The 15,658-nt window shown below is 35.9% G+C and overlaps 2 protein-coding genes across 2 annotated transcripts; one reads left to right on the top strand and one right to left on the bottom strand.

Annotated features, from left to right (window-relative positions):
- Window positions 1-1,720: 1,720 nt before the first annotated feature.
- LOC140750378 (uncharacterized) lies at window positions 1,721-8,745 on the top strand. Its single transcript, XM_073083861.1, has 6 exons — window positions 1,721-1,914; window positions 3,230-3,359; window positions 3,728-3,792; window positions 4,930-6,123; window positions 6,535-6,656; window positions 7,750-8,745. The coding sequence occupies exons 1-6, from the start codon at window positions 1,823-1,825 to the stop codon at window positions 7,845-7,847; spliced, it is 1,701 nt and encodes a 566-aa protein (XP_072939962.1). The 5' UTR covers window positions 1,721-1,822; the 3' UTR covers window positions 7,848-8,745.
- On the bottom strand, window positions 8,734-14,014 carry NimB (nimrod B). Its single transcript, XM_073083860.1, has 8 exons — window positions 13,902-14,014; window positions 12,776-12,909; window positions 11,978-12,127; window positions 11,470-11,518; window positions 11,055-11,364; window positions 10,154-10,427; window positions 9,374-10,069; window positions 8,734-9,102 (listed from the first exon to the last, which is right to left on the bottom strand). Exons 2-8 carry the CDS (start codon window positions 12,901-12,903, stop codon window positions 8,889-8,891), a joined length of 1,821 nt encoding a protein of 606 aa, XP_072939961.1. The 5' UTR covers window positions 12,904-12,909; window positions 13,902-14,014; the 3' UTR covers window positions 8,734-8,888.
- Window positions 14,015-15,658: the final 1,644 nt, after the last annotated feature.

Raw genomic sequence — 15,658 nt, forward strand, 5'->3', positions numbered from 1 at the left:
AAAGTAAGAGACATACAAAAGCGGTCCAAGAAAGGATTCCTGCGATACACCAGAGGAAACTTCAATAAAATTTGATTCGAGAGCATCTGGTTCCGGGTTCGACAGACTTCGCCCAGACAGATATTATTTATTTATTTATTACAGGCATACCAACTAAGTACATATTATGCAAAACTATACAAAATAAAAATAAAAAAATCACAATATTACAGTTATATGAACTTAAATTAAAGGTTTGCACAACATTCCTACAAAGAAAAGAGAAGTAATCAGTAAACAACTATTTAAGAAGTGATAAAAAAAAAACTAAAAGTAAGAGGTAAAGTAAAGTATAAGAGTTTAGATGTCCAATAACGCTGTGTTAATTTTTTTCTTAAATTGACCTCATGAATCTGCAAAGATATCGATATCAATGTTATTAAGTATTAAGTTAAAATTTCTTTGCATAAGATTCATTGGTTGAGTTTGTTTATGATTTTAGATATATGTTCTGGGTCTGGGTGTATGTGTATTCGCCTTTGTGCGCCCATGGCACTCACGACACAGGGAATCCTAGTGTGCGGCTGTGTATCCAGTATAGCAAAAAAAAATCCGCATTTTCCTAGAAACTGTAAATACACGTTTTTTTTAATGTGATATAATCGGAGTTATGGTTTTATGGACCAGTTTTATTTCAGTTTAGCCGACTTTTTAGCGCATGTATGTAGGTACGGGCGTATGTATTTTTTTTATTGATCTCAAAAAGAATTCACGCATATAATAATAGTCTGCCAAACTGTAAAAAAAGTTTGTCGACAGTGTGTAAATGTGTGTGTGTGTGTGTGTGTGTGTGTGTGTGTGTATGTCCAAGTGGCTTGATGCATTTTAACACAATATGGGATGTCGTTAGATTTGTTTAAATTACACATTTGAGAAACATACATGTTTCACTACAGCCGTTTTCAGTTAATTATTCTTAAGCAGTTGTTATTAGTAAAATTAGCCAAAAAAACAACAATAACTAGTGATAGCGTACTGGCTGAGGTTAGTTGACCTCTCCGTAGGGGGGGTCCTAATTTCTTACCCAACTCTGATTTTTCTAGGATATACCTACAGGGTGAATTTTTCAAATGAGCTGTCAGGGCCAAATCCGAAACTATAATGATGAGCGAAAACTACTGAAAGAAGTTACGAGGTCGATATTGATAAAAACTAAATCTGCGTCATTCGTTTTTATAAAAATATTTTTCTTTAGCCGGGAATCGAACGAGTTCATTTGGAAAAAAAGCGCACCATTATATTATTCGACCATCGGATAGTGTCGCTTATAAGGTTGAAATTCAGGGAAGTAATGATGAATGACAAACTAAAGGAAAATGCCCATTGGATATGAATTATCACTTGATTTACGGTGAAGGCAAACATCGAGACGAAACTTACACATCAGAAGAAAAGTGTGTGAAGTCTATCAATTTGTATTGGGCAGCTTGGTGAACTTTGGCATAAGCTCCTATCATTTTGAGAGGAGCCCGATGACCAACAGTGGTACAGTAATAAGTTGGCAATGTGTTAACAATATACATGACTTCATGCTTCATGAAGTTATAACTTATTTATTGTCAGCTATCATGAACCATACCGTACCATATCATATTTACATTTACATATTATATATCCTCGGAGTACATCCTGAGTGAATCAGAGATAAAAACATTTCAAAACCTACATGGAAATTAGAACTCATACTTACTAACTCACTCTAGGTACATTCGTATCGCTTGTGTGCCAATGTGTCAGTTTGTTTACTGACATGATGAACAGCACCAGCTCTTTCTAAGTTAAAATGTCCGGTAGAATTAGACTTCTGATATTTATTGTTCTGTGTTTTGAGTATGTTTACACGAACGAACCAAAACTTTGCAGTAAGAGAGTCATGTAAGTATTTATAAATAAGACTTGTAGTAATTATGTCTGGTTATCGAAGCTCGGTGCGGGCTCATATGAATTTATAGATTCCTTATGTCCCTTTTCTATAATATCCAAAAAAACAAACGAACACTCAATTCAACCGTTGGTTAGTAGCTACTGCTGCCTATGGATATCTGTTTTTTTTTGTGCACCCAGACGAGCAGGTGGAAAACTGGGCTAACCCTTTGCGGAAGGAGGAGGAAAAAATACATCTAAGCACTTCCAGGCCGCAGGACGGTACCTGTGGCGTGTGGGACTACTGAAGGGACCTCCTGAGGGAGAACCAACCCACTAAAAACCTGCTTTCAAGCTTCGTCCAAGGGGACCGTACAGCCGACATCGGATAGCGACCTCTCATTCTGGAAACGAGAGGCGCTAGTGGCGCTCCATAGGGAGCGACTGCTGGGTTGTTGACACTGAAGGTGTCAACGGATCATGACTACGACTAACATCGTCGGGAAGACGATTATTAAGGAAGAGTGGTTCGCGCCTATGGGCGGCTAGAAGATTCACCAGATCCGAGGAGAGTTTCTTAGGAGCGTCGGTCGGATATCTGTAATTGATGCCAGATTATACTAGTTTTCTACCTGAGGTCGCTTACAGATGCATCGTTACCCCTGAGGATTAAGCTGGAATGCCTCGGAAAAGTATGTCCCTTTACGCTTCAAACCAGAACACAACAGCGTACTAATGAAACTTTATGTATATGTGAGCGCTTAAAATTTTACATAAGTACAAGTATATTTGGATGACAATACATGCTTAGTTTATAAGAGATGTAATATTACATGATTATTATTAATATTAAAATAATTTACATATGTTATTATTTTGTATGCACCCCATATGTTTATTTTTAATATATTTTTACTCTTATTGAGCGAGAATATTTATGTATGTTCGCGATAATACCAAACTGGTTACAGATTTTGAGTAAAATTACTTTCCCTGACTGTCTGGTTGATTTCACTGAGAACTATTTACCCTATTGCTATTTCCAGTGTCGATATGTAATATTTGTCACGACTTATTTAAGACTTATACAAAAAAAAAACATTTAATTGCGAATTAATGTTATCTGGAAAGTATCTTTTGTCTATAGTCTATAGGTACTATTAGGAAATAGTCATAATGACTGAGTACAGTTTAACAGAATTAACACTTATTTTTTTAAGAACTGTGATGACTTCACACAAATCCTTAAGCTGGTTTCTTCACTTTTATAGAATACCTCATTTATAGGATATCTGTCAGTTTTATTGCCTGTTTATTTATTTTACAGAGTCACACGCTCATTCTTCGAGACGTATCGTCGGACATATATTGTTACAAAAACTAAAAGATGTTGGTATGGCAGCTCAAGATGCACATTTTCACAACGACAAACAACTGTTGATGGCCGAATGATTCCGGTAACGTCTTTGTGTAATAACGGTTTGGGCAGAAGTAATGGTTTGGTAACAAAAAGTATAGTAGTGGCAAATGACCTTGCAGACCACCCGTCCATAGATATCTGTAATTAACCCCAGATAAGATACGAGTCCTACATCATGTGGGCCACAGATGCGTTTCTACCAAGAATATCAGGAAGGCTTAGGATAAGTAAAAAGGTGTTCTACCACCTATAATACTATGAAGCTAACTGCGTGCTCGTCTTTTGTTTATTTAACAACTAACCCATTTATGTGTAATTGTTATTTTCTTTACTTAAGAGAATATTAAATAAGAGATAATTAAATTTAAGGGAAGATTTAAGGCAATTTCAATTGGATAATTACAGAAAAGAATAGTTGAGACAAGACTAATGTGCTGCGCCGGTTACATCGAGAATGACACCTTGGAAAAGTTAGTATAATTTAATCTTGTTATTTGCTTGAAAACAAAACTATACAGTTTCTAATAGCCCGGTCAATTTAGACATAAAATAGTGATCAAATAACAAAAAATCCGGGAAAGCTAAATTTCCGTAGAGACCTTGGGTTTACCATTATAAGTAAAGTGCCAAAAGTCCCCATCAATCCGATGTGTGCGTCGGCACTTATTCGGGGTCAAAAACAGAACGCAATCTCATGTATGTACACCTACAGCCAGCCAGCAGGTGCATGGTTCATTTCTTAGTAAATCCCTCGAATTTAGGCTAAATTGGTAAGAAATCTACCATCCATATCCTGGCTCCATCATCAGATCTGTTCCAAGATGTCAAATTATGGTATTGTCATTCAAATTACATACATGTACGAAGTTTTACTTTGAAACGACAGTTCAAAGTAGGTAAAAATTGACTTAATAAATTGTAATACTTTGTTTGCTAGTTAGTTACTCAATTGTTTTTTTACAAATGAAGAATGATATTTTTAAGTGTGTAACTAGGTAATAATGTGATTTAGTACTGCCTGACACGTTGTGAGTCGGTAGAAACCGTAATTTAAATAAAAACTCGATCATTACGTTTTAGTTGGTTTCAGTCCCTTTCATGCAAAAACGGCCTTAACTTTTTTTTTTCAACTTTAAATAGTAAGTAGATTTCAAAAAGGTACCACCTTTTTGAAATCTCTATTAACTGGACATATTTTTTGGCGCAACGTACAACGTATATCTATATGTATATTTATTGGATTAACTGAATATATTTAATTTATATCTACTATTTATTTATATAAATATACCTGGGAGGCTTTGTGTCATAAGATCGTATCCAATCGCAGTCCTATGACGCACTGTTCGGCCTACTTAGTAAAAACTGTCAAACTGTCAAACAACAATTAATATCTTGATTAAGAAAGTAAATGTGGAAAAATTTGTTTTAATAAAAAAGACCGTACTTATTACCCTTTTTATTTTGTGGTATTACAGTGCAGACTAAAAAGTTGGCTGTGAACTTTCACTTTACATGTTCACATGTAATCAGTTCATGAAGAAAGACAGACAAATTATTAATTTTTAAGTAAACATAAAATTTATTTTTACATTTCATACTTACAGCCCCTGTGAACCCATTTGCTTACCATCATGTAGAAATGGTGTTTGTATTAGACCAGGCGAATGCTCTTGCAATGAGGGGTATGTCATCGATAACACCACGAGACATGCTTGTTTACCTGTTTGTGCCACGGATTGCGGCAATGGAATATGTACAGAACCCAATTATTGTACTTGTAACTTTGGTTATTCTTACCAAAACCAGACGTGTGTACCAATATGTGAAGAGCCTTGCCTTAACGGGACGTGTGTAGCGCCAGGTTCCTGTGCATGCTGGCCAGGTTACAGGAAATCTGAGAGCAACAACTGCCAGCCCTATTGCTCCAGAGGTTGTGTTCACGGAAGCTGCATAAGTCCCGAAATATGCAAATGTGACGAAGGATATCAGCAGGAGGAGATGGGAAAGTGCACTCCTATATGCAACACGATATGTGGAAATGGTACTTGCGTTGCCCCTAATGTTTGTGAATGTTTCACTGGTTATAATTTCACTGAAAATAAAACATGTGAGCCCTATTGTTCTAAAGGGCAAGAAAATGCAATATGTGTCGCTCCAGAAACCTATGTATGTAAAGACGGATATGAATATCGAAATGAATTAGAAAAATGCATACCAATTTGTGAAAACGCGTGTGGAAATGGTACCTGTACAGCTCCAAATGTTTGTGAATGTTTTCCTGGATATAAAATCAATCTAACTAGTTTTACTGAATCAGGCAATGAATCGTTGTGTGTACCGGAGTGTAAAAACTGCAAAGGGTCTTGCATTGCGCCCAATACATGCGTCTGTGACCCTCCTTTCGAAGTTATGAGAACAACTATTGATGGGGGAAGTTGTTGTGACGACTGTTCCAATATAACAAATAAGTGTGAAGTCACCACATGTGTCCTGCAGACTACAAGTGAGGAAATTGCGACATATGACGAGAATACTATGATATCATTCACATATTCCAATGAAACTGAAGAAACTGAAGAAACAGAAACTTCTACTACTACTACTCATGTGCCTAGTATTCTTATTGTAAGTTCAACACGTCAAGTTGAAGATGTCAAGTATTCTACGGATAAATACTTTGAAATGTTAAATAACGAACGAACAACTGGAAGGACGGATAATGAATACTTTAATAATGAAAATTTTACCACGGAAGTTACGAGTTTTGAGGCAAATTTAAATGTGAAGGAGCGTGTACCGTAAGTATTTTTGTAAATGCTGGTGTTAAAAATACAAAAAAAAATATTTTCTTCATTAAATTACATGTATTTGCCGCTAAAACGTATCAGGAAAGAATAGAATAGGTCGGTATACCTAAGCAGAAATGGAATACCTCCAGAGTTTATACATAATTGCACAATAAATAGATATGAGGAATAAGTAAACCTTGAAAAATAACAAATTAAAAATTTGAGTTTTCATTCATTCCTACCGTATAAGTTTTAATGCAGTGTGCAAGTGTGCTTGTGCCTACTTTTATGTATTTCATGAACGTAATAAAAGCAACATTGCCTCCAAAACTCATGTGACGTCATGTGATTTTTTTTTTAAATATTACGATAACCACCTTCTTTTTGATCCTTGCTAATAAATATTGTTTTGTTTTTCAGGTCTTTTTACTGGATCATTGGCCTTGTGCTGTGCTTAATATTGGCTCTAACAACAACTATATTGCTGCTAAAGAAAAAAAACATCAGCCATTATTTTAAAGGTGGCAGTTATGTGGTTGACGGTATGTTTCATACAATATCTTGTGTTACGTAGACTCAAAAAATATATGAGTAGCAGACGAGCATGTAGCGCTTGATAGTAAGTGGCTCCTGCCGCCCATGGACATTTGTAATCAACCCCAGATAACATTAGATATTCATACCTGAGGTCGGTCAGATGCATCGCTGCCCCTGAGGACTAAGCTGGAACGCCTCGGAAATCTATGTCTCCCTTACCACACCCTTCAAACCAGAACAAAATAGCGCTAAATACTGCTGTTATTTGGCAGAAATAGATGTGGCTGTGGTTAGAACAGCTTCAAACAATGCTATGGCATCTGTCCTGCCTTTGAACATCTAACTTAAGTCTATTATTTGGAAATGTGTTTGAATTAAATCGAATATCTTAATATTTTATCACCGAAAAAGTTGGATCGTGTCAGTACTTCTGCTTATCATATCCGTTATTGCTAAAACTAATAAAATAATGTATCTTAGGTAATAATATGAAATTAATGCCTATTAAAAGAATAATTATTCATAAAGCGAACATCGAGGAAGTTCTTTTATCTCTGACACATCGCCGTTTCATTGTTAGCATCTAAAAATATGTGCGACCGTATTTACCGGGCTCCCAAGGAAGGGGAATTTTTCCCGCGTAGGTATCTGGTATGTTTGTAAATTTCTTTATAATCTTCAAACTTTCCAAAAGGCTGGATGAACTTCGACACTTCTGGTAGTGTTATATTCGTTTTAAATACCTAAGTGTCTTTAGTGTGCCCTTTGTATCCTTAGTGTTTGAAAAATAAGCTAAATAGAGGATTTTTGGCAAACGGAAAGAAATCTTCACCCCCAGTTTACACCCTTAGGGGTCGGTAGAGGCGTTAATATGGAACTTAAGTCCTAAGTTACACGTCTAACAATGTATTGTTAGATGATAATAATATAATTATCATGCATTCTATTCTATTGAGTCGCTTTTCCGTGAGTTCAGACACTTCAGACAGACAAAAAATTCTAAAAAAACTATTGTTTTGCTTTGTGTTGCTCTGATTAAAACCTCATATTCGTTTTTAGAGTGTAGAATATAAAGTAATATTGTTTCCCCCATTCCAGATAATAACACAAAGGATGTTTGTCAGTCTAGACCGCTTCAAGAGTATCAATATTCGACCATGTTGCAGAAATCAGAAAGAGAATTTTTTTCGGAGTAAATTATTGGATAGTGCTAAAGAAACTGTATTTTGTGTATTTGAAAATATTAAATATTTGTAAATATATATAAACATCGTTATTTTAAATTTTATTGTTAACTCTATAATGTTTCCCAAATATAGAAAAAATATAAGTTTTTACAAATAATGTGCAAACAATGTGTGCACACTTTGTTAGCAAATGTGCCCCGCAATTTCACCCGCGTTAAAATTGTACGATTGTGACTTTTATTTTTTTTACTAGGAATCCTGAATCCCTTGCTAAAATAAAAGTAACCAAATTTACTCCTTATAAAATCAGCTAATTTCCGCTAAAAGCCTTGTCTAATTCTAAGAGAAATAAAGATCTTTAAACCTAATTCGGTCAAGCCGTTTCGGAGATTAGCCGGAGAAAACAAACATACAGACAAACAATTTAATGATTGTTACTTTGTTGTAAGTATTGTACTTTCATAATATCATACATTTAGTAAAAAAACTATTATTTTAAAAATTCGAACAGAAACTAAAATTTGCCCCCATGGCACATAGTCAATGCCCATGGCTGAAGGTATCCATGACATTTGTCCCATTTCTAAAAGGGTATAAATAATTTCTATGATGGATTAGCCCGAGCATGTTTGCATAGAATGTGGATGGGATGTGTAGTATGCCAGTGTCAGAGGTACTTCTTTAGCTGGAATTTGATGATCTGAATGTGTTACCTTTGTATTTGTTTTATTTTATTGCTTTTGGGCCTTCGTAACATAATATTATTTTTATAATGTAAGTTCGTATAGGTCGGTACATTTCGCTTTTCGGTTGGGGCCGTTCGAATCGTGAGATGCCTTTGATTTATTATTTATTATAATTCACACCACGATGTTAAAACACGAAAATAAAATAATTGAAAATAGGTATTAATTTTATTAATCTCTTTCCTGTTTTTATTTTTAAGCAATGTTATATAGCTAATTTACATCACATATAAATGACGATAGATTCAAAAGTACAATTGAATGTCCACAATGCACTCAGGGAATTTTAAAAATAAAAGATATTTTAGACACCATCAGGTATTTCAAACATCAGCAGCTCAGCGACATTGATGGGTTTCCTGGTATCGATAAGCGGGTCGACAGATCGCCTGATGCGCTTCACACATGAGGGTCTGCCCTTCACGCTGGTGTCCTTGTAGTACCCCACGTTGCAAATGCAAAAGTTGGGAGCCGAGCAGACACCATTGATGCAGCCTCCAGCGCAATGTGGGAGACATCTGAAAAGAAATAGATTTTTTATTGAAAATAAGCAGTAAATAAAATGAAAAACATGGAAACAGACACGGCCAAATAATAATAATAGTAGAGTATTACTTTGGAAGCAAAAAGTTGATAATCCTAATAAGGAAAAACTATTGAAACTCTAATATCTCGTAGAGAACCATGATAACTACTTTTAAAGGGAATTGCTAGAATTCATTACTTCCTCGATTGAATCATACTACTATTTAAGTTGCATAATTATTTCTGAATATCTTTTAGTATTACCTTGTTCCAGTTGAGTCACTTGTGTCCTGGTAATATCCAGGCTTGCAGCGGCATGTATTTACTCCTATACAAATCCCATTGACACAAGGCGGGGAGCACATTAGTTCTGTAAGACCTGTTTCATTGTATGGCATATTTGTGTGGACTTGGTAGCCAGGATACCCAGGATATGACGGATTTCCTGGAACTTGATTTCCAGGGTACCCAGAATATGATGGATTTCCTGTAACTTGATGTCCAGGATATGATGGATTTGCTGGAACCTGATTTGTTGGATTTTGATTTCCAGGATATCCAGGATATGAAGGATTTGTTGGATTTTGATTTCCAGGATATCCAGGATATGAAGGATTTGTTGGATTTTGATTTCCAGAATACCCAGGGTATGATGGATTACCTTCATTGCCGGGGTACCCAGGATATGATGGATTTTGGACTTGGCTACCAGGGTATAATGGATTTTGAGAATTTGGATGACCTTGGGGTCCAGGATATCCAGGGTACAACGGATTAGATGGATTAGGTTGGACTTGGGTTCCAGGATACGTACGATTAGATGGGTTTTGTTGAACCTGGTTACCAGGATAAATAGGAAGATTGGGCAGTATTGTCACATGGGTGGCAGGAGAGGTGGTCGTTGTAAGAGGTGGATCGCACAGATTTGGAGCGACGCAACGACTGCTAGGTCCACAGCCCCTGCAAAAAAAAATATTATTATTATTAATAGCATAATACGAGTAGTGCTTTTAGAGATGAAGGAAGAAAATTATAAAAACTTACGGAGTGCATTGTGGAACGCAAGATCCAGGGCGTTCATTCACGTAACCTGGATGGCAGCGACAAGTGTTAGGACTCACGCAATCACCGTTGTGGCAATTCTCGCAAGTCGGTTTGCAACCCTCAGCAGTTTTGGTGAAGCCTGGCAGACAGCGGCATTCATTCGGTGCGACACATTCGCCGTTAATGCAACGATCACATACGGGCTTGCAAGACCCTTCTGGAGTTGACTGATAGCCAGATTTACAGTCACATCTGTTCGGTGCTGTACAGTTCCCTGGAATATTAAGGAAGAAAATTAAAAATAGTTAAAGAAAGCGGAGAAAATGTTATCGTTAATTATGTAGATTTATTACATCTAAATACGGTTCACGTGTATCTCCTGAAAGAGATCCTTGTCTTAGGCCCGTGCCAGACATAGCACAAACATTTGAACACAGTGAAGCATGTATTTGAGTATTTGTACAAAGCTTGCTTCAAATATTTGCACTTTGCCATTTGGTGTCGGTTTTTCGAGCGCACATCAAAGCGTTCAAACTTCAAATATGTGTGGAGCCTGCGGCACATCCGCGCAAAGTTTAGTTGCTAGGAGAGTGATAGGTTAAGAAATTTAAACAAATAAGTGTTCAAATGTGTGAGCAAAGTCTTTGTTCAAATATTTGTTTCTGTCTGACACGGGCCTTATATTAATAGTTGGACAATAATAATGGTTTTTAATTTATAAAATTGACGTAGCAAACGAGAATGCAATCCAACTAGTGGTAAGTGGCTGCTGCTGTTCATGGACATCTATAATCAATTCCATATGGGATTAGATTCCTACCTGAGGTGGCCATAGACGTGTTTTATCCCTGAGGGCTAAGTTAAAACACCTCGAATGAGTGTAATATTTTCGATAACTTACCTATAACACCCCCACAGTTTTCTTTACAAACCGGAATACAATACCGGCTCTCAGAGTCTAGTTTGTATCCTGGTTCACAAAGACATTCTCCGCCAGCACAGTGGCCATTTTGACACCCGATGGGGCAAGTTGGGATGCAAAAGCCGGCCAAATTCTTGACATGTCCAGGGAAGCAATTGCAGACCTCTGGAGCAGTGCACCACGCATTCACACATTCTTGAGTGCAAACTGGATCGCAAATTCTGAAGTTGTAGAGGTTTCTGATGTAGCCCTTGCAGCATGTTCTAATGCGGCTGAGGTCGGGGCGAGACTGCAAGATTAAGACACAGATTTATGGTGATATAGATTTTACAGTTATTTATAGTTTTTGCTTCGATCAACGGAACCCTTCCATTTTCGGATAAATAATACTCACCCCATTGCCAGGTGGTATGTGTGCTGGGTCGCGAGCCAATTGTGCAGTCCTGGGGAGGTAATGAAATTATGCATTATTGTTGATATATTTTTACAGAAATGTTGTGTAAGGTAAATAAATACAAAGTTAAAAATTAAAATTACATAGTAAAGCATGTGTGCTCTTCCAAAGCGTTCATGACGAATTTTATAGTATGCCTACTTACTCATGCAACAAAGCAGTGAAAGGCTAGTGGTTGAAATTCAACCACTCGATCGGGGTGCCAGGATTCAAATCCGTGGCATGTGCCTGGGATTTGAATCAGAGATTCTTATGTGCGTATTAGGAATGAATTATCACTTGCTTTAACGGGGAAGGAAAACATCGCAAGGAAATACGCATATGGACTATGGCCTAATCCTTTTCATTCGACGAGGAGACCTGCCCAGCAGTGGGGCAGTAAGGGGTTTACGACAACATGCAACATTAACGCCCACATTTCTAAATCTTAGAAAGGTATTATACATACGGTACTTCAATGTAACAGACTCCCACTTCCAAGTCCACTTGCTTCGTCGTGTTGTGGACGTTTACTCCATATCCGTGTGTTCCATTTTGTGCCCAATTGTACCCATGTTGAGTCATATTGTGCCGCATGTTGTAACCTTGTCCGTAAAAGCTGAAAGACAAAGTTGTAAGCAACATAGTAGAAGTTGTAATACTCTGGTGTAACTGAAAAGATATTTTGTAATACAATAGGCTAACATAAAAATAACTTGAAATGTTGAAACGCTTATTGATATTTAAGTAGATAATATTCGGTGTCTTGAAAAGGAAATATTGCATTATGAAGCTAAAGTTGCAAAGAGGCCAATAGTTTTTCTGATGGTAAGTGAACATTTTTGCTCTTCTGTGCCTAAATAATGAATCAGATCGGTAAATGATGAATGTGTTATTATCTTAGAACTAACTAAGGACGCTTCGTCTAAGAATATTTCTCTTACCATGACATTTAAATCAGAAAACGGCAACCCTTAACACTGCTGTTATTAAGTAGTGTATATTTACATGACAATATTTTTTTCAATTATTTTATGTTAATAACCGTCCATTTAATTGCTGGGGAGTAGCAATCTAGTGGGAAGCTATATAAAAAGACAAAAGGATATTATATTGTTTAGATAATAAGATACAGAACGGATTTTCAGTGAAAATAAAGAATGGAGTTGTTATTGAATCTTTTTTTATATAAAATAGTCTTTCAGGAACAATCAGCTTACAATAGAAGTAGGTGTAACAGAGTTAAGCCACAAATGGTTGTGCTTACCGATCATAGCTTACGGAAGGGTTGTATTGCCACCCTCCACCGCCGCCCTTCACCGACTTTACATATTGCCCACCGCTCTGCGCGTGCGCATACCCTAATAGGGCGCTAATCAACAGCGCCAAGTACATTGTAAGCTGAAAGGAAAATAAGGTTTTATATGTTGGTGTTAATAAACTATTTAAAATATGTTCGCTTATAAACTGACAATTGAAATCATAAAGAAACCTTTACGATTTAAAATAAAATGATTTTTCCAGATATACTCGTATAACATAATTATTTATTCAATTATTACTGTCACTGCCACTGCTGGGCACGGATTAGGTCATTAGCCCACCACTAAATTGGTAACTGTAAAACTACACATACGAGTCTTTAAGAACTGTTTTAAAAGTTTTTCAGGCATGTAGGTTTCCGTACGATATGTTCCTACTCAATTTAAACACGTGATAATTATTTTTAATGAGAAATTAATTTAAATAAAGCCTGGGATTTAAACCCCGAACTTCCAGCGTGAGAGGTTTAAGTTCATGCCACAAGGGTATCACTGCCTGTTAAAGGTTATCTATTCAATTACCACATATCTAATTATTTATTTTGTTTCTGTTTGTGTCAAAACTTAAATAAACAAAAATAAAGAAACTTTTCAAAATATTGTATTTTTTAAAACTTATAATTGCGCTACCTATTGTCAATTCTTTCATATTTATCTAATTATAGGGAATATTCATTTTACCTACGTATATTGAAAAGAGCAAAAAGTATGAATACTAATTAACTTACCTACTATTACGTAATTACTTATTTGTAATGTATATTAAAATTACACATTTAAACATAGCTGTTAATAGGCAGAAATTGGTGTGGCGATGGTGCCGCCGGAGTCGAACCAGAAAGGGTTCTACCACCTTCATCTTCATACTTTGCCGAGGGGTTCCAACGTAGTCCCCAGGGTAGCAAAGCATCTGTGGCCGACTTTGGGTAGAACTCTAACCTTATCTGGGGTTGATTACAGAGATCCATGGGCGGCAGTAGCCACTTACCATCAAGTGGACTACATGTTTGTTCATTACTTGAATATTATAAAAATATATAAGGATGTACAAATGACATAATCTGTACTTACCTAAGCTCTATATTTACACCCTGTGATGGAGCGCCCGCTGACACATGCGATATGACACTGAGATTATAATTTGTATTCCGAACGACCAAGACTAGATAGAACAGAATTTTAACTAGAATTCCGTACATCTTTTATAATTTACTAATAAGCCCAGAAAAAGGAACTATCACAAAAACAGCGATACTTATTGGATCTATTTAATGTCATAAGTTAGAACCCACTCACTAAGTTTTACTGAAATCGGGTCGAGTTTTACTGAAATCGAGTAGCTTCAGAGATCAGGTACAAACACAAGACAATGGTTAAATCGTATTTATGTATAATTTTATTATTATATATTATTCGTAAATGCTGTATTGACTGGATAATGTACATATAGAGAGATTTTTGGTTTTTCAAGTCGGTCTTCCATATGGCCGCCGCTCCAAGTTGGCGAACCAATTATTTTTTATACAGTTGAGTTGTATAAAATAATTTGAACACTCCAATGGAATAATTAATGAATATCAAATGGGGTTTTCTGGGAAAAATGCAAAAAACAAGAAGCGTTACTAAAAGCTTGTTGTTGTTTGTATAATTTAATTTTCGTGTAATGGAATATTATTATTTGATAAGGAACCCTAATTCCAGTAGGTACGCTAAATGTCATCATATATAGGAAACGATGAGATAATGCAATGTTACTTAGTATAAGTTACGCCCGCGACTCCGCTTGCGTGGATTACGTATTTACGTACGAGTTACTAATTTCTAAACTTTAAATTGAATATATGTATGATGTGTTTATTTATGTATTTATCTGTTAGCGAAAGTATAATGTAATTTTCAATATATATGCATAATTTAATTTCTTTATACTTTGTCTTTTAACAGACCGAAGGTCGACTAGTAGGTACTTATAGCTTCAAGGCGTCTTTGTTCCCATATATTTTTAAGAGATATCTAAATAAGGAGTAAATAAATGAATACAAGTGTACGTGCGTGCGAATATCGAGATTCGAGCAGGTGAGCATCGATACATAATCCACTGTCCCACAATTAGGCATGGGCCTCTTCTTAGAAGAAGAAGGCTTACGCTAAAGTCCATATTAACCAAGTACCTACTGCCAAGGACTTCACACACCTTTGATAATTATTTTTACTGAACTTTCAGCTTAAGTTACCTTGTTATATTACATCTGATATAAAAATGGACTTCTGCAAATAACCCTAGATAAGATTAGAAACGTATCTGTCATAGATGTGTTGCTATTCGGAGGACTACCGGTATACAGGACTTAACATTACTGTAATAGGTGTAGGTAGGTATGGCGGTGGTGCTGCTGGAGTCGAACCACATATGATTCTACTTAACACTGAAATTACTGTTTAAATTCTGAAAATCTGAACAGTGCTAAAATATTTTGCCGCTCATATGCATTATCAGAGAGATAAGATAAATATACTCGTAATTATAGAAATATAATTGTATATAAGCCCACGCTTGACCTCTGTTTATCTATCTGTTCCATGAAACTTGCAAAATATTATTGTAAACATAAATTAATAATACAGATTAAGCAGTAATAGTTCGATAAATAATATTAATGGTCAGATTTTACTAGGAATAGTTATTATTTTCAATTTAAGTAGGGTAGGAGAGTTGCACGCAGGCATGATTTTAGGAGAAATAGAAAATCTTAATTTTAAATTAAAAATAATTCTGTTAATGTATAAAGTTAAACGAAGACAATTATTATAGTAATAAGATGCGTTAT

Source organism: Epargyreus clarus, unplaced genomic scaffold, assembly GCF_041222505.1.
Source record: "Epargyreus clarus isolate Ecla_fem2 unplaced genomic scaffold, WU_Ecla_fem_2.2 ptg000019l, whole genome shotgun sequence".
NCBI classification, from domain to species: Eukaryota; Metazoa; Arthropoda; class Insecta; order Lepidoptera; family Hesperiidae; genus Epargyreus; species Epargyreus clarus.